The 23683-nt window shown below is 39.2% G+C and overlaps 1 protein-coding gene across 2 annotated transcripts in view; it reads right to left on the bottom strand.

Annotated features, from left to right (window-relative positions):
• The window catches only part of ACAD11 (acyl-CoA dehydrogenase family member 11), a 100133-nt gene that overhangs the window by 75374 nt on the left and 1076 nt on the right, over positions 1 to 23683 (bottom strand). For both annotated transcript variants that reach the window (XM_065942350.1, XM_065942351.1), the window contains exons 2-5: positions 6806 to 6905; positions 3690 to 3815; positions 2527 to 2688; positions 8 to 172 (exon numbers count right to left, since the gene is read on the bottom strand). In XM_065942350.1, the coding sequence (XP_065798422.1) occupies positions 8 to 172; positions 2527 to 2688; positions 3690 to 3815; positions 6806 to 6905 (553 nt within the window). The remainder of the gene's footprint in view (positions 1 to 7; positions 173 to 2526; positions 2689 to 3689; positions 3816 to 6805; positions 6906 to 23683) is intronic.

Here is a 23683-nt window from a genome sequence, read left to right as displayed (position 1 = left end):
CCAATACCTCTTTAGGGTGGAAAACTATGTTATCTAGTTTGAAATCTCCATGAATCAAATTTTCTTCATTGTCATTATCTGGCAAGTTTTTCATTAGCCAGTCAGATAGCTGGTTCATGGCAGGGATGTCCTGATGAGCTGCAGCTTGATATTGCTTTGTCCAGGTTGATACCTAAAGATAAATAAATTTTAAAAATGACAGAGCTGAAAGTAGAAAATAAGATTCAGCAGTTTTAAAATTAAGACAAAATTCAATTTATCAAATTTGGGTTCAGTTTTAAATACTCAGAAAAAATGCCTATGATACTTATCTTAGTCTAAAACACTCACATAGGCCTAAAACCTTCAACACTTAAGTTTTTCTTCTATCTAGTTCCATTCTACTTACCTAGACTTTTATCAGGGGAAAAAAAACACTGGCCTACGAATCAAAAGGTGGAAGAAACATGAACAACTTCAGATATGCAGATGATACACCACCGTAATGGCAGAAATCGATGAGGAACTAAAAAGCCTCTTGATAAGGGTGAAGGAGGAGTGAAAGAGCTGCTTAAAACTAAATAAGGGGGAAAGGTGGAATTAGTGAAAGATTTGCCCTTCTTGGACTCTAAAATCACTGTGGATGGTGACTGCAGCCATGAAACCAGAAGACGATTGCTTCGTGGCAGGAAAACTATGACGAACCTAAATAGTGTGTTGAAAAGCAGAGACATTACTCTGCTGACAAAGGTCTGTATAATCAAGGCTAGGTTCTTCCTAGTGGTCACGTAAGGTTTTGAGAGCTGGACCGTAAAAAAAAGCAGAATGCCAAAGAACTGATGCCTTCGAACTGTGATGCTGGAGAATACTCCTCAAAGTCCCTTGAAACAGCAGGGAGATCAAACCAGTCAATCTTAAGAGAAATCAACCCTGAATACTTGTTGGAGGGACTGATGCTGAAGCTGAAGCTCTAGTATTTTGGTCATCTGGTACGAACAGCCGACTCATTGGAAAAGTCCCTGATGCTGGGAAAGAGTGGGGGCAGAAGAAGAGGGTGTCAGAGAATGAGATGGCTGGATGGCATCATCAATGCAATAGATGTGAACTTGGGCAAACTTCAGGAGATGGTGAGGGACAGGGAGGCCTGGTGTGCTGCAGTCCATGGGGTCGAAAAGAGTCGGATACGACTCACGACTGAACAGCAACAGGAATCAAGAGATGTAGGTTCTAGCCTTTACATGGCAATTATTCTGTAGAAAGAAAAAAAATAAAGAACAAACACATATACCTACGGATGATAAAAAATAGAAAATTTCTGAAAGGGTCACAAGAAACAAGTAGTCTCTGAAAAATGTAATATGGGGACTAGAAAAAGAAGGGAGATTTTTATTTCTCATTTTAATCTCCTTTTTTTTATTACCCATAGAATCTTCTAAAGAATCTTTGAAATATATTGCAGACATGAAAATGCAAAGTTTTTTTCCTATTTTTCTTAGAATTGAATGCAATTAAGTCAACTTATTCTCAAAGTCCTCCACCACTTGAAATAATATTTACCTATTTATCTCCCTCTCTACTTTCTAAGGCATCTCTGTTCAATTTAGTACAGTAAAGACCTTCATCTTTGGAATCACAGAGAGCTGGGTTTAAATTATGTTTAAGCCACTTATTTGTACATTACTTAATACCTGCAAGCCTCAGTTGCCTCATCTGCAAAATGAGGGTATTAATATCTATGTAATAGGGTTGTTACAAAGATTAAAAAACATTGGGTCTATAATTCATCTAGCATGGGACCTGGTATATAGTGTGTATTCTTTCAACCTTAGTTCCTGTCTCTCTTCCTTCTGCCCCCTGAAAAAGACATATGTACAATGGGAAACAGCCTCATACTTATCTGGTCTTGCTGTTCCTTTGATGTGAAATGCTCATCATCTTTTCCCTATCACTCTAGATTTTATTCTTCCTTAAATATATAGTATAAGACATATCTTTCATAGGAAGATTTCCCCAACTTGAGCAAGGGCATACTTGTATCTACCCTCTGAATGGAACAGCTCTCATGATAAGTAACAAAACAATTTATTACCAGATTACATACTCTTTTATACCATTTTCAAGTTTCATGTAAATGAGTTTCATGTAGAGGTGCCTCAAAAATGTTAAGTTCCTTGAGGGGAAGAATTGATTTCTATTTTCTTGAAGTTTAACACAGTACTTAGCACGTATTAAACATACTTATATGCTTAACAAATATTTGTTAAACTAATTTAAAAAGGGAAAACTGTATAAAAATGTATTGGTAAAATAAGTGAAGAGATAGAAATAGCTTTATATTTGCATTTATATACATGCTGTCAGTTACAGAAGCTTTTGCTGATCTAAAAAATATAAAATTATTTTATGCTTAAAATAAGTCAATCTGAAGGTTCAAAGTTATAGCCAGATTTCAGAACAGTATAAAATAATAGGTTTTTATTTTAATTAAAAATGTATATTTTGTTTCCAAGAACTTGAGAAAAGAAACTCTTTGTGTGGATGCCTTACCTGTCTTTTGCAATACCCAACACCTCTACCATATCCTTCCAGCTGCAATGACTGTATATTCAAAGAATGTAACTGAGCCAAGGTTTCTATCATGGCCACATAGATGGCTGAACGTTCTGCTGGGCTAACTCCAGGAATTGTGAAATCACAAAAGATTCGGCCCTATGGAAGCAATTACAACTGTTAATTTAAAACAAAACAAATCTTTTCATACCAATTATTTGCTGTGTCATCATACTCTGTTTCCTACAAAAAGATTAGGTACAGTTTTACAACCAAAACCAATTCTTTGTAGAATGTGCTTCCCTGGTGGCTCAGATGGTAAAGAATCTGCCTGCAATGCAGGAGACCCAGGTTTGATCCCTGAGTCAGGAAGATCCCCTGGAGAAGGAAATGGCAATTCACTCCAGGATTCTTGTCTGGAGAATCCCATGTACAGAGGAGTCTGGTGGGCTACAATCCATGAAGTTGCAGAGTCGGATACAACTAAGCAACTAACACATATATGCCACAGTGGAAATACAAGGATACACCAAGATTAACTTAAAGGACAAAAACTACTCTCAAGTAACATTTTACCAAATAAAAAATCTTAAAACAATTTGGATTTATTGTTATTAATGGATTGGTTTTTTATTTGGAGTAGTTTCTTTCCCTCTACCATCTGGATAGTTTAGTTATTGCCATTACATGTCTCTTTACTGACACCTAGAGGAAGAATAGAACAATATGCCGTAATTAGTAAATCTGTTTCTAGTTCATCTCACTCAAATTGTGTTCTCAAATTAAAATGAAAGTTTAATACAACATAGGGAATACAGCCAGTATTTTAAAATAACTCTAAGTGGAGATTATGAATAACTATGTAATACATCTGTAACATATAATATTGTACATTAACTATATCTCAATAAAAAATAATTAAAAAAGCAAAACAAAAATAAAAACTTCCATAAAGAACCAATCCTGCTGATACCTTGGTTTCAAACTTCTAGACTCTGGAAATGAGAGGATACATTTCTATTGCTTTAATAAAAAGAAAAAAAGTTTAAGCCCTTGCAAAGCAAACTACCTAAAATGCTGACTGATAAACTATCATTTAATAATATGTAATTTCACAACTAAAAATAAAAGCAACAAAGTACAATTAAGGGTTAATTTACCTGTACATGTTCCATCACATAAAATTCTGTTCCAATGACAGATGGATCACTGCAGTATAATAAAGGTTTGGGAACGGGGAATCCAACTGAAAACAAGGCTTTCTGGACTTTAAATTCTCTATCAATCTAAATAAGATGATAGATAATTAAAAATCAGAAATATAGATCTTTAATAATTACTTGTGAGCTAACATTAAGGTTAGAAATTAATTTTAAAACAGTGTCAACAAATATAACAAACAATATAACCCAGAGGATAATAGTTTCCTTAGTATTATCCATAAAAGTAGTCTTAATGCGATTATTACAATTATAAATTAGGATGGCACTTGCAAAAGAGTCAGACAGAACTTAGCAACTAAAATAAAAACAACAACAAAAATTGCTAATTAGGCTAAAAAGACAGGCAGACATGGAACAATAGACTGGTTCCAAATAGGAAAAGGAGTATGTCAAGGCTGTATATTGTCACCCTGCTTATTTAACTTATATGCAGAGTACATCTTGAGAAACTCTGGGCTGGAAGAAGCACAAGCTGGAATCAAGATTGCCGGGAGAAATATCAATAACCTCAGACATGCAGACAATACCACCTTTATGGCAGAAAGTGAAGAGGAACTAAAAAGCCTATCGATGAAAGTGAAGGAGGAGAGTGAAAAAGTTGGTTTAAAGCTCAACATTCAGAAAACTAAGATCATGGCATCTGGTGCCATCACTTCATGGGAAATAGATGGGGAAACAGTGGAAACAGTGTCAGACTATATTTTTTTGGGCTCAAAAATCACTGCAGATGGTGACTGCAGCCATGAAATTAAAAGACGCTTACCCCTTGGAAAAAAAGCTATGACCAACCTAGATAGCATATTTAAAAGCAGAGACATTACTTTGCCAACAAAGGTCCGTCTAGTCAAGGCTATGGTTTTTCCAGTAGTCATGTATGGATGTGAGAGTTGGATGGTGAAGAAAGCTGAACACCGAAGAATCAATGCTTTTGAACTGTGGTGTTGGAGAAGACTCTTGAGAGTCCCTTGGACTGCAAGGAGATCCAACCAGTCCATCCTAAAGGAGATCAGTCCTGGGTGTTCTTTGGAAGGACTGATGTTGAAGCTTAAACTCTAATACTTTGGCCACCTCATGTGAAGAGTTGACTCACTGAAAAAGACCCTAATGCTAGGAAGGATTGGGGGCAGTAGGAGACGACAGAGGATGAGATGGCTGAATGGCATCACCGACTCAATGGACATGCGTTTGGGTGGACTCTGGGAGTTGGTGATAGACAGGGAGGCATGGCGTGCTACAATTCATGGGGTCGCAAAGAGTCGGACATGACTGAGTGACTGAACTGAACTGAACTGATGCATGGGGCTTAATCTAACTGATAATATGAAGGTGACAGTTTCCAACCATAATATTTTGCAGATATCATTAAAAAAAAAAAAACACCCTTTTTTTTTTTTAATCAGTCCCTACTTGCTGACTCAGTTTTGCTCCCCATCACTAATCCCTCTCCAGTCTACCAAGGGGCTCAGGCAAGTCTCTATTTCAGTGCTCTGGGCACAGTCAACTACAGGGTACTGGGGGAGGCCTGTGGGTGCTGGTAGAAAGGAAATGTACCCACTCCATCTGGAGATCAATGGAGGTCCTTATTTTCAAGGCAGTGGTGCAGGGATTCTTCCTGGTACCCAGGGCTGCCGTGGAGCTCAAGATAACTACTAGGTAAGAAGACAATGAGAAACAACTTGGTACTGACACAGAAGCTCAGCTAAGATAGGAGAAGAAAAGGCCTTCTTCAACCAGGACAGATGTACACATTTATCACTCAGAACGCAGGGACACAACTTATAGCAGAAGACTGATCCCAACTAATCTGCCTGTAAAGTCCCCTTCCCCAGACTCAGGCAGTGGTGGCTGATCACTTCTAAGGAGAAGAAACCATGCAATTCACTTTGACCAGAGGGATAAAGCAGCCACTGCTGCAATAACTAGAGCAGGAAAATGACTAAACCCACAACCAAGGTGAGAGCAGTCAGAGATGCCAATAGCTATAGAAAGAAGCTTTCTGGGGCTGTGAAATAGGGGTGGCAAGGGGTGATGGAGGCTGGTCATAAAGTAGATGTCAGTGTGGGAACACTGCTTTTTTCCAATGCAGATCTGGGAAAAATGAAAGGAGCTGAAACAAAAGTACTTTAGATCGTTGGGCTGAAAGCATTATGTTATGTTCTGATGTCTTCTAGATATCAAGGGTATTATCATGAAGAGAGACAAATCCAGCTGTTTACTGGGGCATAAATCTCTCCCTGAAGGTGGGGATTCTCTTTCACCCATGCCTTGTTGAGGCTTAATAAAAGTTACTGAAGTTTTTCGATCTTAAGCATCCAGGTCACTTCATTTTCTGGGAATATCATAGTCAGAATCTGCATTTTCCATTACTGTGATATTAAACCCACCTTTCAGTGGCCCATCTCCAGTCAGTTGGGGTTGGGAATCATGTATAATCTGTTATACATGATTATAATAATATCCAAAATATGCATCATGATTTTAATGTTCTTTTCTCTAAAAATCCATAGATAATATGTTTTCTGAAAAGAGTCAGTTTTAGCAAAAATCATTTATAATTCTCACTGTCTAAGATTTACAGCATATTATGATTATTCAAATATTTATTTTTATCACCAAAAGATCAAAGTATTACTACATCAAATATATTAACATATTCAGTGAGTAGATATTGTTATAAGATATAATAATGTGCCTTTTAAAACATAATTTAATCAAGGTTCAAGACATCTATAGATGAGCAGCTCTGAAAATATTCACCAGATGACTACATTTCTAGCTGACTATAGAAAGGAATCAAATCCACAAGAGGACTGGATAGTGCTCAAGATTACCAGCTTAAACACAGCCTTAGATTTCAAACTCAAATCCGTGATAAAAACAAAAAGGGATGGGGGGGAATACAATTCAAGTGAAATTTTCATCTAAGAAATAAAATGCATTCTCTATATTTAACAATTGTGAGAGTACTTTTAAAAGCAATTTAGATTGTTTTGTGTGTATAAAATGCATTTATTAGTCAACAAGGAATTTAACACTGCATTTGCATACCATACCTTATGTGCTTTAGGAAGAAGTAAACCAGGTGGTTTTTTTCTGAGTACATAGTCTCGAAAGCCTTTCTGGAGATGAAAGGTTGGATTGGACTGTCCTGATCTAGATAAGAATAGAGAAAAGGTCAATAAAAAGATATATTTTTATTTTTCCCCACATTCTGCTGAAATTTCAGAAGAAAACACAAAATGAAAATAAATCCACTTCAACGCTAGAAAGTCAAGAGGGGTGCTACGAGCAGCTGAGAACATCCATTTTTGGATTGTATATAGCATACGGTAACACAGTGGCAGCTGGAAAACCTATAATCTACACAGGTAGAAGAGAAGATCTTGCTTCCTGCCTACAAATCAAAAGTTTTATCAGAAGTATCCCTAGAGAAACGTCTAGGTCTAAGTAGAGAAAGGCTTGGAGAAGAGATTGGAGGGGATCTGTCAGAAAATTAATTAAAGGATGCTGGAACAGCTGTTCCCTCATCTGCGATTGGAGAGAGAACCCCAAGTACAGCTCTCTGAAATGGGAATTCTGATCAGCAAGGTCCTAGAGGGGATATCTGGGCCAGGGAGGTGCAATAGTGCCCCAGGTGACTCACAGACACACTGACTTTCTTGCTCTGTGGACAGAAATTCTCACATGGGCTAAGAAAATACACTCCTGCTGCCAAAATTATTTCATCTGTACCTTCATTTACCCAACTTTTAAAGAATTCAAGAGCATGAAAGAGAGGCCATGAACTAAAAAAGCAGAAGAATTAATCCCTGAGGTAATAAGTAATAAGAGAAAGTTAAGAAACATTTTTCTCTGGAGTTTTACCCTAAGCTTCCAGGCTCCATCTGCAAGGAACAAAAGCAGATTGAATACAGCAGCATCTCCACTTTCTACATCTTACTCAGATAAGCAAGACCCATCCTCTCTAGCAATCATACTAAAAAGCACCATCTAATCCTGGGTGAGCGCCCTGAAGCATAGGAAAGTGAAGATCATTGCAATAGTGTCAGCAAACGGGACCACGTCAAGCTGAACAGTTAATCTTTTTAAAATATAAAATCATTTATTTTTGGCTGTGCTGGGGTTTCATTACTGTGGGAGCTTTTCTCTAGCTGTGGAGAGTGGGGACTACCCTCTAGTTGTGGGCATGTGCTTCTCATTGAGGTGGCTTCTCTCATCGCAGAGCACAGACTCTAGGCCCACAGTCTTCAGTAGTTGCAGTGCAAGGGCTTGACAGTTGAGGTTCCCAGGCTCTAGAGACCAGGTTCCCGGGCTTAGTTACTCTGTGGCATGTGGGATCCTCCTAGATCAGGGATCAAACACGTATCTCTTGCGTTGGCAGGTGCATTCTTTACCACTGAGCCACCAGGGAAGCCCCCGTGTTGTGTATCTTGACATGGGATAATTTATCTGTAATGCTCCAAAGAGTCAAGTTGCAATGAACCTTACAAAGACAATTCTTAATGCCAAATGTCTGCTTGGATGCATTTCTGATGACGCAGTCATATACGAAGCACTGGTGTTTTGTGATGGTAAATGACCAAGGTGAAATATAAGAGAAAATCTAAAAGCTATTTATTAAATATATAATTACCATATGACCCAGCAATTTCACTCCAACATATATATCCAAGAGAACTGAAAACACATTCAAACAAAAAAGTGTACATGAATATTCATAGCAGTTCTATTCTCAACAACCAAAAAGTAGAAACAATCCAAATGTCCACCAACAGATGAATGGATAAACAAAATATGATATATTCATATAATGGAATATTACTCAGCCATAAAAGGAATGGAGTTTGAATACATGTTAAAATGGATTGGCTCTGAAAACATTATGCTAAGTGAAAAAAAAAAAGTCACCAAAGGTCAGATATTATATGATTCCATTTCTGTGAAATGTTCAGAATATGTAAATCCATAGTGATACAAAGTAGATTATTGGTTTCCAGGGGATTGGCAGAAGGGGGAACTGTGAGATAAGGGTTTCTTAGGGTGATGGAAATTTCCTGGAATTAGATAGTGGTGATGACTGCAGAATATTGTGAATTAATAAAAACCACTATATTATACACTTAAAATAGTTAAAATTTTAAGGTTAACATAGCATGAATTTTATCTAAACAGACAAACAGACAAACAAACAAAACTCCACCAAACTAAAAGCATCTCCTTTAAGCAAGTACCTACCGTCCATGGTTCTAACAAAGACAAAAAGACAAAAAAAGCAGAATCCCTGCAGGGGAAGACTATCACCAACACTGAGTACTGTGAACAAAGTACTGGCTACATTTAACCACTCTAACCATCAGGCCTCCATATAGTATGGAATCCACTGATGGTATCAATATGATAAGAATCAACAATGAGCCAAAGGTCATAACTGTTCTTTAGGACTTGAACAAGACATTTAATACTAAAAGAAATGGGTTGATTTATAACCAAATGTGACACTTGATTTATCAAACCTTAATTACAAAGATGGAATCTTTGCATTTAAGTGTTCAGTTAGGAACACTCATTCGGTAGACTCATTTGACTAGACAAGAAATCTCAGACTCTTAGCAATGGTTTTACTTAGAAGCACAGGAAGACAGGAGGTACAGTATTCCAGCAGGGTAGCATCAGATGAGTTTCTTTAGTAAGGTCCTTACAGTAGGTCTATGCAGCAGTCTAGGATCTACCTTATAACGCCTGTGTCCGCCTGTGTCCCTCTGGTGATAGCTCAGGTTTGAAGGAATGAGATCACAGTGGATGGGTGTGGGTGCCACCCTGGCTTAGAAGCCTCACGCTCTACACCATGATAGCTCCATCATCTCCAGGAGCAGTCCTCTAGCAAGAGACATGACCAATTTTAAGAACTGACTAAATGTTGAAAAGCCCCAAGTTAAGCCTAAAATATCTGACTAGATACTTACGTTAAGCATAAAATATCTGACCAGATACATTTACAGGCCTTCCAGTTCAGATGCAATTTATCAAATAGATGTTACTTTCACCATAAGTGCTCTTGCTCGGAAACACAGCTGACACTCCACCTTACTAGGTTTCCAGTAACAGAGCTAGAAAGTTAACTTGTCTGTAGAACAGAAGAAAAGTTGTTTTTTTTTTTTTTTTTTTTTTTTAACATTTTTCTCACAACATGCTAGCCTCAGATCCATGATGTAATCCTAGTAGGTGGCTCTATCTGCATCTCCAAGCTTCCAAAACTTAGATATTCTTACAAGATTTTTTTCAATAGCAAGAAATTTTTAAAAAGCATCAATCCTGTTAAAGGTCACACATGTTTGCAGCTATGTAGGCAGCCTAAAGGAAATCAGTTCTGAGTGTTCTTTGGAAAGACTGATATTGAAGCTGAAACTCCGATACTTTGGCCACCTGATGTGAAGAGCTGACTCACTGGAAAAGACCCTGATGCTGGGAAAGATTGAGGGCAGGAGGAGAAGGGGATGACAGAGGATGAGATAGTTGGATGGCATCACTGACTCAATGGAGATGAGTCTGAGTAAACTCCAGGAGTTGGTGATGGACAGGGAGGCCTGGCGTGCTGTGGTCCATGGGGTTGCAAAGAGTCGGACACAACTGAGTGACTGAACTGAACTGCAGGTAGCCACCTTGTCCCTTGTCTGGAGATAAATTTGAAGTTATTCAGAATTTACTGTTCTTTGATATCACTCCTTTTTCTTTAATTTTGAAACCACTTGTGGAGTCATGACTATTCTGACCAAGTGCACCATAGCAAGCAGTTAATACCAAGTGGACTTAGACCTTCACATCTACTCTTATAATCAGCTTGGTATGCTCATTGAAGTATATGGAATTGAGTGAGCAATGACGCAGGATAACAATCAGCTTGGCAACTGAACTCACAGGCACTGCTACAGCATTCTTTGAAGTAGTAACTTTTGATACTGATGCCGATAGCTCCTCAAATGTATTTGCTGTGGATTAGAGATCGAGAAAAGAGAAGACTAAAAGACTAATATCATGGTGTTTAAGCATAGAAAATATTGAGTATATAGTTCAAAAGACTTAAAAACACAAAGCTGGAGATAAGAAGAGGCAAAATATCCCCCAAAAACTTGCTCCAAACTAGGATTCAGAGCCATGGTAGAAGAAGAGATGTGAAGGCAGAATCAAAGGAAGTCAGAAGATTCTTGACAACTGCAATGGAAGCAACAAATGGCTGGCCAAGAATCAGATTACTGAGAAGGAAGAATTTAACATCAGCAGAAAGAGCTGGAGAGGGTCCAAAACTCCACCACAGTGCACCAGAGAACAGGCATCATGATAGGTGCTTTGCTGGGCATTTCTTGGAAGTGGTGGCTCATCTCTCCAGAGGTGCCTTTTCTGGATCCATGGCTGCAAAAATCAACCAACTTGAACAAAACACAATACAGCACATTCCACAGAGTCATGAAGTTTGAAGGACTCTGATTTGTAGGAAGTTGGTTCAGTGACAGTTTCAAAAATCATTATTTGAGCTGCTTAATATACTATTTTTAATTATCCTTTTCATATAGGGGACTGGTGTGCAAAAGTAGCAAGTCAAGAGATACCTGGGATAACAAGCAAGTTTGGCCTTGGAGTACAAAATGAAGAAGGGCAAAGGCTAACAGAATTTTGCCAAGAGAATGCACTGGTCATAGCAAATACCCTCTTCCAACAACCCAAGAGATGACTCTACAAATGAATATCACCAGATGGTCAATATCAAAATCAGACTGACTAAATTCTTTGCAGTCAAAATGGAGAAGTTCTACACAGTCAGCAAAAATAAGACCTTGAGCTGACTGTGGCTCAGATCATGAACCCCTTGTGGTAAAATTCAGACTTATATTGAAGAAAGTAGGGAAAACCACTATGCCATTCAGGTATGACCTAAATCAAATACCTTATGATTATACAATGGAGGTGATAAATAGATTCAAGGGCTGAGATCTGGTAGACAGAGTGCCTAAAGAACTATGGATGGAGGTTCATAACATTGTACAGAAGGTGGTGACCAAAATCATCCTCAAGAAAAAAAAATGCAAGGAGGCAAAGTGTTTGTCTAAGGAGGCGTTACAAATACCTGAGAAAAGAAGAGAAGCGAAAGGCAAAGGAGAAAGGGAAAGACATACCCAACTGAATGCAGAGTTCCAGAGAATAGCAAGGAGAGATAAGAAAGCATTCTTAAGTGAACAATGCAAAGAAATAGAGGAAAACAATAAAATGGGTAAGACTAGAGATCTCTTTAAGAAAACTGGAGATACCAAGGGAACATTCATGCAAAGATGAAGGACAATAAAGGACAAAAATGGCAAGGACCTAACAAAAGCAGAAAAGATTAAGAAAATGTGGCAAGGATACACAGAACTGTATTAAAAATGCTTTTAATGACCCAGATAACCATGATGGTGTGGTCATTCACCTAGAGCCAGACACCCTGGAGTGTGAAGTCAAGTGGGCCATGGGAAGCATTACTACAAACAAAGCTAGGGGAGGTGATGGAATTTCAGCTGAGCTATTTCTAATTCTAAAAGATGATGCTGTTAAAGTGCTTCACTCAATATGCCAGCAAACTTGGAAAACTCAGCAGTGGCCACAGGACTGGAAAAGGTCAGTTTTCATTCTGATCCCAAAGAAAGGCAGTCCCAAAGAATGTTCAAATTATCATATAATTGCACTCATTTCACATTAGCAATTATGCTCAAAATCCTTCAAGCTAGCTTTCAACAGTATGTGAACCGAGAACTTCCATATGTACAAACTGGATTTAGAAAAGGCAGAGGAGCCAGGGATCAAGTTGCCAACATACGCTGGATCATAGAGAAAGCAAGGAAATTCCAAAAAACATCTACTTCTGCTTCACTGACTACACTAAAGTCTTTGACTGTGTGGATCACAAAAAACTGTAGAATATTCTTAAAGAGGTGGGAATACCAAACCACATTACCTGTCTCCTGAGAAACCTGTATGCAGGAGAAGAAGCAACAGTTAGAACTGGATGTGGAACAATGAACTGGTTTGATATTGGGAAAGGAGTACATCAAGGCTGTATATTGTCATTCTGCTTATTTAACTTATATGCAGGGTACATCATGTGAAATGCTGGGCTGGATAAGGCTCAAGGTGCAATCAAAATTGCTGGGAGAAATACAAACAACCTCATATAAGCAGATGATACCACTCTAATGGCAGAAAGCAAAGAGGAACTAAAGAGCCTTGATGAGGTGAAAGAGGAGTGAAAAAGTTGGCTTAAACATTCAAAAAGGAAGATCATGGCATCCAATCCTATCACTTCTTGGCAAATAGATATAGAAACAATGGAAACTGTAAGATTTCATTTTCTTGGGCTCCAAAAGCAATGCAGATGGTGACTGCAGCCACGAAATTAAAAGATGCTTGCTCCTTCAAAGAATAGCTATGACAAACCTAGACAGTATACTAAAAAGCAGAGACATCACTTTGCCAACAAAGGTCCATATAGCCAAAGCTATGGTTTTTCCATACAGCTCTTACATGTATGGATGTAAAAGCTGGACTATAAAGAAAGCTGAGTGCTGAAGAACTTTTTTTTTGTGTTTAAACTGTGATGCGGGGGAAGACTCTTGACAGTTCCTTGGACAGCAAGTAGTTCCAACCAGTCAATCTTAAAGGAAACCAACCCTGAATATTCATTGGAAGGACTGGTGGTGAAGCTGAAGCTCCAATACTTTGGCTACCTGATATGAAGAGCTGACTCATTGGAAAAGACCCTGATGCTGGGACAGTTTGAGGGCAAGAGGAGAAGGGGTGACAGAGGATGAGATGGTTGGATGGCATCATCGACTCAGAGGATAGGAGTTTGAGTAAACTCAGGGCTATAGTGAAGGACAGGAAAGCCTGGAGTGCTGCAGTTCATGGGGTCGCAAAGGGTCAAACATGACTTAGCAACTGAACAAAAACAACAAATAGACCTCTGTATACTTAAATACACACAGAGAAAGAAAAGAATACAGGTTCATTTCATCCACATAATAAATAAGTAGAAAGTCTATTCATGTCAAAACACAAAGCTCTTTATTATATTGGCATCAGTTGTGGGGGGGGGGGGAGTTAACTCAGAGTACTTAGAATAAGACTGCTTATTCCCATTGCCAAACACCTATCTCTTCCTACTTCCCATCACTCATGGCACTGCTGTCTGAAAACCACCAGGACTGGTCTCATTATGCTCTTTATCTCTGTTTATGTTATCAAAAAAACAGACCTACATGCTCATGTCACCACTTATCCACTGCATTCTAATTCCCATAAGGCTTTATACAGTCCTTATTTAGTCTTCTCTCACTCCTGCAGGGAGCCGGCCTGAATGTACAGGCCCCTTAGAGAACAAAGGGTCTCTCTTTGTCCTGCCACCCCTTCTTGTTAAAGTATAGACTAGCATTTGTCTCCTTCAGGGAAAAAAACACACGCCGGTGACCTTTTGCCTGTTTTCCTGGTGCTGATAAACTCGTCATGCCTGAACCTGTTTTCCATCTAAATGATGTTCTATTGATGAAGCCTGTTTTCTATCTAATGTTCTATTGATCTTAATCATGTTGGGCGCTAGGGTAATTAATGCTTTACCGATCTTGAGTGTGGGAATTTAAAACATCTGTAGCTCTGCACATATGTAAACCCTCGATCTATTCTTAGTAACTCCTGTTAGCATATATATAGGCGTGGTATTCTTCAATAAAGTTGGCAGAGTCAGACGCAAGCGGACTCCGTCCCTCTCAACCCCATCTTTCTGAGTCTTATTTTCCTAGGTACTCTGGTAATTGCGTTCTTGACCAGTTCGTTTGCAGGCAGGCTCTGGCACACTCCGACCCTCATGCCCCCAACACCTTTACACTGTGCACCCTGGAACTCACTGTATTTCAGCACCACAATCACATACAGCTCCAATCTCTCCTCCGAAAGGACCCTTCACCTTCTTGCTCTAACTAAAACCTGAATGTTCTATGAGGATCCTGTTTCCCTTGTCTCTTATGTGGTAGATTCCCCCCCCCCCCCCCCATCACTCATCCAGTGACCTGGAAATGGAGTCTGTGTCCTTCTTGATCCTCATTGTCAGTTCCAGGCTCTCTGCCCTTCATCCTGTCTAAACACCTCTCCCCCAGCTTTGAATTTCCTGTCATAGAGACTGCCACCCTCTACCCATTCTTATTGCAGTCACCCACTAATTCATAGATCATTCTCCCTCAGTGCCTAAGGATTGTTCAGTCGCACAGTCATGTCTGACTCCTTGTGAACCCATGGACTGCAGCACGCCAGGCTTCCCTGTCTTTCAACACCTTCCAGAGCTTGCTCAAACTCATGGCCATTGAGTTGGTGATGCTATCCAACCATCTCATTCTCTGTTGTCCTCCTCTCCTCCTGACTTCAGTCTTTCCCAGCATCCGGTCTTCTAATAAGCTGGCTCTTTGTATCAGGTGGCCAAAACTCTACCCCCATCCTAATTATTAATGGCATCAAAATCCATAAAGATATTCGTTCTTAGGCCTATCAGCTCCTTGAATTCTCACCTCCAGTGATTATACTATCTGTTACTCATTCTATGGGACACACCGTGGTGTCGCTTCAGTCATGTCTGACTCTTTGTGACCCTACAGACTGTAGACCCCCAGGCTCCTCGGTCCATGGGACTCTCCAGGCAAAAATACTGGAGTGGGTTGCCATGCCCTCCTCCAGGGTATCTTCTTGAGCCAGGGCTCGAACCAGCATCTCTTCTGTCTCTTGCATTGGCAGGCGGGTTCTTTACCACTAGCACCACCTGGAAAGCCCTGGGACACACCTTATAACTTATCATTATCAACAACTCAAGCATGGCATTATCCTATTTTTTAAGCATTTCTAACTCTGATCAAAATCTCTTTTCACTCACACACCTAGTACCTCAATTTCAACAATTCTTTGATCCCTGGACCTACCTACCTACCATTAATCATACTACCTTTTCATGGTCTTTGGTTCCTCCCTTTCCCCATGATATCCATCCTTAACTAGCTTAAATTCGATGATCAGTTATATAACTACTCCCCTGAATACATCTTTAATAAACTTGCCCTCTCTTAACCTCATGTTATTTGCTTGGAGTCCCCCATCCTGGTTAAATCTAACTGTTTGCCTGCATTCATATAACTGAATATAGTTGGAGAAAGAAACACACAGCCATAATTATTGTTTAGGTTAGGGCCACTAGAAGCAGATCCTGAGAGATTTGTTTGCGAGTGACTTAGTAAGGAAATGCTTAGGAAACCAATAAGGAATTGAGAGAAGCAGGTCAGGGAAGGGGAGAATACTAAGCAAAATTATGATCTGAGACAAAGTTCCTTAGAAGGTAACTTCAGCTTGATTTAATGATAAAAAGGGGACTCTACAGTGTAAGGTACACCTGAGAGTTGTCTTATCTCTAAAACAAAAATAGTGGGAATTTCATACTCCTGAACCCATGAGTCACTGGTTAAGAGCCATCTTGGGCACTACAACATTCAGGGCAAAAGAGGCTCCAGAAGGCAAGGACAGTCTGTAAAAGAGCCATATGTGCTGGCTACTTGTGGCAGAAGCCACCAAACCAGGGTATACATGGAAACAGTAAAATCCAAGAGAATCTGGGCAAAGGATCAATAATACCTACTAAAATAACTACTCTTACTTCAAACTCATGACTATGAAACTCAAAGTGAACCACGCTGCAATCAAAATATATTTCCTTAGTCCTTTCATTCATTTCCCATGCTCTTAGATGACTGTTTCACAATTCCTCCTCTCCCTTCAAACTTCCAATATTTTCTTCCACCATCTTCACTCAGCTGATTACCTAGCTTCATATTTCACAGAGAAAATGTGAACAATCAGGTGAGAACTTCCACAAGGTTACACTACCATTTCTATGGCATAGAAGCATCTATATCCATATACTGTCTTCCCTGCAGAGTCTGTAGGAGAATGTTTACATTTCTTTTGAAGGACAATTCCTCTCTTGTGAATTATATCCCATTCTACTCTTGTCTACTCAAGGACCTCATTCTAGCCTTCTCTCTTCCATAGATTTTTCGTTCTGTTTTGGATCACTTGCATCAGCATACAAACACGCTGCCCTTTTCTTTTTTTAAAGACTTCTCTTGATCCCACTTCCCCCTCTACATAAAACACTCGGTCACTTAGTCGTGTCCGACTCTTCGCAACCCCATGAATCGCAGCACGCCAGGCCTCCCTGTCCATCACCAAGAGTCCATGCCATCCAGCCATCTCATCCTCTGTTGTCCCCTTCTCCTCCTGCCTCCAATCCCTCCCAGCATCAGGGTCTTTCCCAATGAGTCAACTCTTCACATGAGGTGGCCAAAGTACTGGAGTTTCAGCTTCAACATCAGTCCTTCCAATGAACACCCAGGACTGATCTCCTTTAGAATGGACTGGTTGGATTTCCTTGCAGTCCAAGGGACTCTCGAGTCTTCTCCAACACCACAGTTCAAAAGCATCAATTCTTCAGTGCTCAGCCTTCTTCACAGTCCAACTCTCACATCCATACATGACCACTGGAAAAACCATAGCCTTGACTAGATGGACCTTTGTTGGCAAAGTAATGTCTCTGCTTTTTAATATGCTGTCTAGGTTGGTCATAACTTTCCTTCCAAGGAGTAAGCATCTTTTAATTTCATGGCTGCAATCACCATCTGCAGTGATTTTGGAGCCCCCCAAAACATAAAACATTTATGTATACCCCTTTTAGAGCAAGGAGTATAAACTCAAAATGTTTACACTGTTTGCTCCAATTCCTCCTCTCCTATTTTCTCATGAACCCATTTCAATCAAGCTTTCATTCCTATCTTTCCAGTGAAGTGATTTTTTTCAAGGTCATTAGTACTGCTATGGTATCAGATCATGGTTCCCCCTCTTGGGCCACCCCTTTTGAGACTCTGTTATATGCTCCTCCTTAATTCTTCAATTCTTAATACTGGGATTCCTGGGAATAAGTTCATAGACCTTCTCTTTATGTAGACTCATCTTCTAGGTAAGCTTTATGATCTCATGGCTTTAAATACCTTCTCTATCTCAGTGACTTCCAAATGTATGTGACTAGTTTAGATCTCTGCTCTGACCTCTTGATTCGTATATATGCCTACTTACTGTTACATATCCACTCCCATGTCTAAAACGCATCTTTGAAACTCAACATTCCAAAACCAAGTTCTTGATATTTCCTTTCCAATCTGATTGTCTACAGTCATCTCTACTTAATTGCATTATCATGCAATGATATCCTGCAATGATATCCTGCAAATCCATCCTTCCAGTTGCCAAGACAAAAATGGAATGTTTGTTTCCTCTTCTTTTTCTTTCATATCCCATATCTGATCCCTCATAAATCCTCCAAAATAAATCCAGAATATGACCCCTTTGCCCTTATCCTACACTACCACCCTGGTCCATACCACTAATTCTTCTCTACTGGGTCATCACAATACACTCCAAACTGGTCTCCTTTGATCTGCCTACTTCAGTCAAACATAATAGGCAAACAGATTCTGTTTAAATAGGCAAAGAGATTCTATTTAAAAAAAAAAAAAACAAATCACTTCTTTCCTCTGCCCCAAATACCTGATCTCTCACCATCTCAGCTAAGTGTGTGCCTAGTCACTCAGTCATGTCTGACTCCTTGTGACCCTTTGGACTGTAGCCCACCAGGTTACTCTGTCCATGGGATTTTCCAGGCAAGAATACTGAAGTGTGTTGCCATTTCCTTTTCCAGGGGATCTCCCTGACCCAGGGATGGAACCTGCGTCTCTCACATCTCCTGCGTTGGCAGGTAGGTTCTTTACCATTAGCACCACTTGGGAAGAGTATCAGCTAGAGTAAAGGCCAAAGCCCTTATAAAAGCTAACAAAATTTCTCTTACCCTTATTGCGCAACTCCAGGCACACTGGCTTGTATTCTCTCCACCCACTGGGCACACTCCCCGTTCAGAGTCCCTGCTCTTCCCTCGGTCTGGAATAGTCTTTCCCCAGATAGCTACAAGGCTTACATCCCTCTCTCTCCTTGCTGAATGCGTCCTTCTCCCTGAGGCCTTTCTGCTTACCCCTCCTAAACACTTCCTATTGTCCTTTGTTTCTCTCCATAATACACATCATTTTCTCATACACTATAATATTTAGAAAGTGATTTTATTTATTGTCTGTCTTCTCCAGATAGAATGCAGCTTCCAAAAAGGCAGGATCTTTTTTTTTCTTGGTTAAATTCCCAGTGATTGAAGCAGTGCCAGGCACATAATATACACATACCTGGAAATCACAGGGTTTATTGTATCAAATTATACAACATCTTCATTATTGTTTAAGTCAAAATATTTTTATTTCTAATATGATTTAAATTTTGCATAGGTAAAAAATATTTAAAAGAACAGTAACACAACAAATACCAGTGTTCTCACTACACAATTTAAGAAAGAAAAAATTACCATCTCTAACGCCCTCTGTGTATCCTTCCCTTCATTTTTTATTTTTGATTTTTGTCTGCACCACATGGCTTACAAGATCTTAGTTCCCCAACCCAGGGTCAAACCTGGGCCACCTCTGTGAGAGCACTGAGTCCTAACCACTGGACCACCAAAGAATTCCGTCTCTCTTCAGAGTAACTTCCGTCTTGATTTTTACGTTTATCATTCCCTTGAAGTTTATCCCCTTAAACAATATACTGTTTATTTGTCCAGTTTTTATTTCTGTGTTGTTGCATATAGCTGCAGTTGAATAATTTTCACCGCTGTGTTTCTTCATGTGAATATACTACAATTTATTAATCCATCCTTTAATTGATGAATGTTGTTTTATTACTTCAGTTTTACTATTACAAAAAGTGCAAAGATTTTTGTAGATTATCTCCTGATAGCCTAGTACAAGAATTCCTCAGGAGTATACAACTAGGAATAGAAATGCTTTGTCAGGCAGCATGTATATGTTTCATCTTTACAAGATTGTGCCAAATTATTTTCTAAGGTTGTTGTGCTGTTGTTCAGTCACTAAATCATATCTCTGTGACCCTATATGTACTGCAGCTTGCCAGGCTTCACTGTCCTTCACTATTTCCCCAAGTTTGCCCAAACTCATGTTCGTTGAGTCAGTGATGCCATCCAATCATCTCATCCTCCGTCGACCCCTTCTCCCCCTGCCCTCAATCTTTCCCAGCATCAGGGTGCCACCCTCACCAATAGTGGATGAGTGCCTGTTATCTCATATTCTGTGTGAAATTATCAGATTTTTTTTAAGTCAAAAATTATGCTATGAGATGGTATCTTGTCATTTTAATTTGCATTTCCCTCAATTATTACAGTGTAAAAAGGAGTACATCAAGGCTGTATATTGTCACCCTGTTTATTTCACTCATATGCAGAGTACATCATGAGAAACTCTGGGTTGGAAGAAGCACAAGCTGGAATCAAGATTGCCAGGAAAAATATCAATAACCTCAGGTATCCTCAGTGTGGATGCCCAGAAGTGGGATTGCTGGGTCATATGGCAGTTCTATTTCCAGTTTTTAAAGAAATCTCCACACTGTTCTCCATAGCAGCTGTACTAGTTTGCATTCCCACCAACAGTGTAAGAGGGTTCCCTTTTCTCCGAGACACATTCACCCCAATGTTCATCGCAGCACTGTTTATAACAGCCAGGACATGGAAGCAACCTAGATGCCCATCAGCAGACGAATGGATAAAGAAGCTGTGGTACATATACACCATGGAATATTACTCAGCCATTAAAAAGAATTCATTTGAATCAGTTCTAATGAGATGGATGAAACTGGAGCCCATTATACAGAGTGAAGTAAGCCAGAAAGAGAAAGACTATTACAGCATACTAACACATATATATGGAATTTAGAAAGATGGTAATGATAACCCTATATGCAAAACAGAAAAAGAGACACAGATGTACAGAACAGACTTTTGGACTCTGTGGGAGAAGGTGAGGGTGGGATGTTTCAAGAGAACAGCATCGAAACATGTTTATTATCTATGGTGAAACAGACCACCAGCCCAGGTTGGGTGCATGAGACAAGTGCTCAGGCCTGGTGCACTGGGAGGACCCAGAGGGATTGGGTGAGGGGTGGGGGGGAGATAGGGATGGGGAATACATGTAAATCCATGGCTGATTCATGTCAATGTATGACAAAAACCACTACAATATTATAAAATAATTAGCCTCCAACTAATAAAAATAAATGGAAAAAAAAAAAACCTCAGGTATGCAGATGACACCACCCTTATGGCAGAAAGTGAAGAAGAACTAAAAAGCCTATCGATGAAAGTGAAAGAGGAGAGTGAAAAAGTTGGCTTAAAGCTTAACATTCAGAAAACTAAGATCATGGCATCTGGTCCCATCACTTCATGGGAAATAGATGGGGAAACAGTGGAAACAGCGTCAGACTATATTTTTGTGGGCTCCAAATTCACTGCAGATGGTGATTGCAGCCATGAAATTAAAAGACACTTACCCCTTGGAAGGAAGTTATGACCAACCTAGACAGCATATTTAAAAGCAGAGACATTACTTTGCCAACAAAGGTCCGTCTAGTCAAGGCTATGGTTTTTCCAGTGGTCATGTACGGATGTGAGAGTTGGACTGTGAAGAAGGCTGAGCACCGAAAAATTGATGCTTTTGAACTGTGGTGTTGGAGAAGACTCTTGAGAGTCCCTTGGACTGCAAGGAAATCCAACCAGTCCATTCTAAAGGAGATCAGTCCTGGGTGTTCTTTGGAAGGACTGATGTTGAAGCTTAAACTCTAATACTTTGGCCACCTCATATGAAGAGCTGACTCACTGAAAAAGACCCTAATGCTAGGAAGGATTGGGGGCAGCAGGAGACGACAGAGGATGAGATGGCTGAATGGCATCACCAACTCAATGGACATGCGTTTGGGTGGACTCTGGGAGTTGGTGATAGACAGGGAGGCATGGCGTGCTGCAATTCATGGGGTTGCAAAGAGTCGGACATGACTGAGTGACTGAACTGAACTGAACTGAATGAGGCTGAGTGTCTTCAAGTCTTTTGCTCATTTTTCTGTTGAGCTATTGCAGTTCTTCATATGTTCTGGAGGTTAATCTTTTATCCATTGTATACACTGAAAATATTTTCATCTATAATTTCATTTTAAAGATTCTTCCAATCATTTCCTTCACAAAAGTTTGCGCTTTTGTCTTTTTAAAGATTTTATTCTCCACTCCACAGTCTAAAGAGCGTGTATATGTCTTCCAAATGTCTACAGTTTAAGAGATTATTTTTTTATTATTTATTTTTTAACTGTGGTGGGTCTTTGCTGCCGCAGATGAGCTTTCTCTAGTTGTGACGAGTGGGGGGCTGCTCTTTGTTGCAGGCTCAGGAGTTGTGGCCCCTGGGTGCTGGAGCACAGGCTCAGTAGTTGTGGTACTCTGGCTCTGTTGCTCTGAGACATGTGGGAACTTCCTGCACCAGGGATTGAACCAGTGTCCCCTGTACTGCAACATGGATTCTTAACCACTGGACCATCAGGGAAGTCCCCAAATGTTTATAGTTTTGCCTTTACCATTCCTCTGTAATCGACCTGGAACTGTGTGAGGAAGAGTAAGGAAAGGGTCTAATTTCAATTTTTTTCATATACATAATAATTATCCTTGTATAATTTACTGAAAAATCTCTTCTCTCTCCAACTCTCCAAAGACTGATTCTTAGTGCCAGCACTGTCATATGTCAAAGTTCTATATATATGTGGGTCTTTTTGTGGATTCTCTCTTCTATTTTATTGATCTGTCTATCTCTGTGAAAAAATAAGTCATCTTAATTCACATTTCCCACTTTGTTCTTCCTCATGAGTGTTTTTCTTTATTTTTAGCCCTTCACTCTTGCACATAAAATTTAGGAGTAATTTTTCAAATTAGGGGAAAAAATTAAGACTGTGTCATTGCACTGAATATATACATCAATTGGAAAAAAAAAGAGAAACATACAATTCTGAATTCTCTTATTCATGAACATGGCATCTTTCATTGTATTTAGTTCTAAGGTTCTAATAGTTTTATAATTTCCTCTACAAAGGTCTTGCAAATACTTTATTAAAGTTTGAGAAAATTATATTTCTGATGCTCTTATTAATTTCAGCTTTCTGAAATTTATATCTTTACATTTTTGTTGCTAAAGTTGAGAAATTTGACTGATTTTTGCATACTGAACTCTGATAAACTCATTATTTTCTGTATTTTCTGTTTAATCTGCATATCAACTAGTTTCTAAAATGTGTTCATTAGCTATCCTCTGTTGATTTCTAAACTTTTGGCATTTATATTCTGAATTTTTTTTTAAGAATAATGTTTTTGAATTTTTGAAACTTCTTTTGTGGCTTAACATGTCTTCAATTTTTATAAACTTTTCAATGTGTCCTGGAAATAAATGTGTATCCTCTGTGGGGATGGTTCTATACTATCTATAGTTCTATACTATCTATCTATCTATCTAACTAGTTCTATACTAGTTATTCCATTTATCAAGCACAATTCTGATTTACCATTCAACTTAATTCAGAATTAACTCTCAGATAATTCTCAAATAACCCTAGGAGATAAATATTATCTCCACTTTGCCAAAGAAGGATTCAATGCTCAAAAGAGTTAAATAACTTGTCCAGATTGCCATAGCCAATTTGAACTTTGATCTATTAGTTTGTTTACAACACAAGGCTTCAGGCTAGAAACCTCTGCCATTTTTTATTCCACCAGTTGCTTCATGCTATAATATCTATGTGACACAGTGCCTTTTATTTTTCGGTTGTTGTTTAATTTGGCCACTGCATGGCCCCAGCCGTGAAAGCACTGAGTCTTAGCCACTGGACAGCTAGGGAATTCCATATAGTGC

The sequence above is a fragment of the Muntiacus reevesi genome, chromosome 8 (assembly GCF_963930625.1).
Source record: "Muntiacus reevesi chromosome 8, mMunRee1.1, whole genome shotgun sequence".
Lineage (NCBI taxonomy): Eukaryota > Metazoa > Chordata > Mammalia > Artiodactyla > Cervidae > Muntiacus > Muntiacus reevesi.
This window is presented reverse-complemented; position numbering and strand designations above follow the sequence as displayed.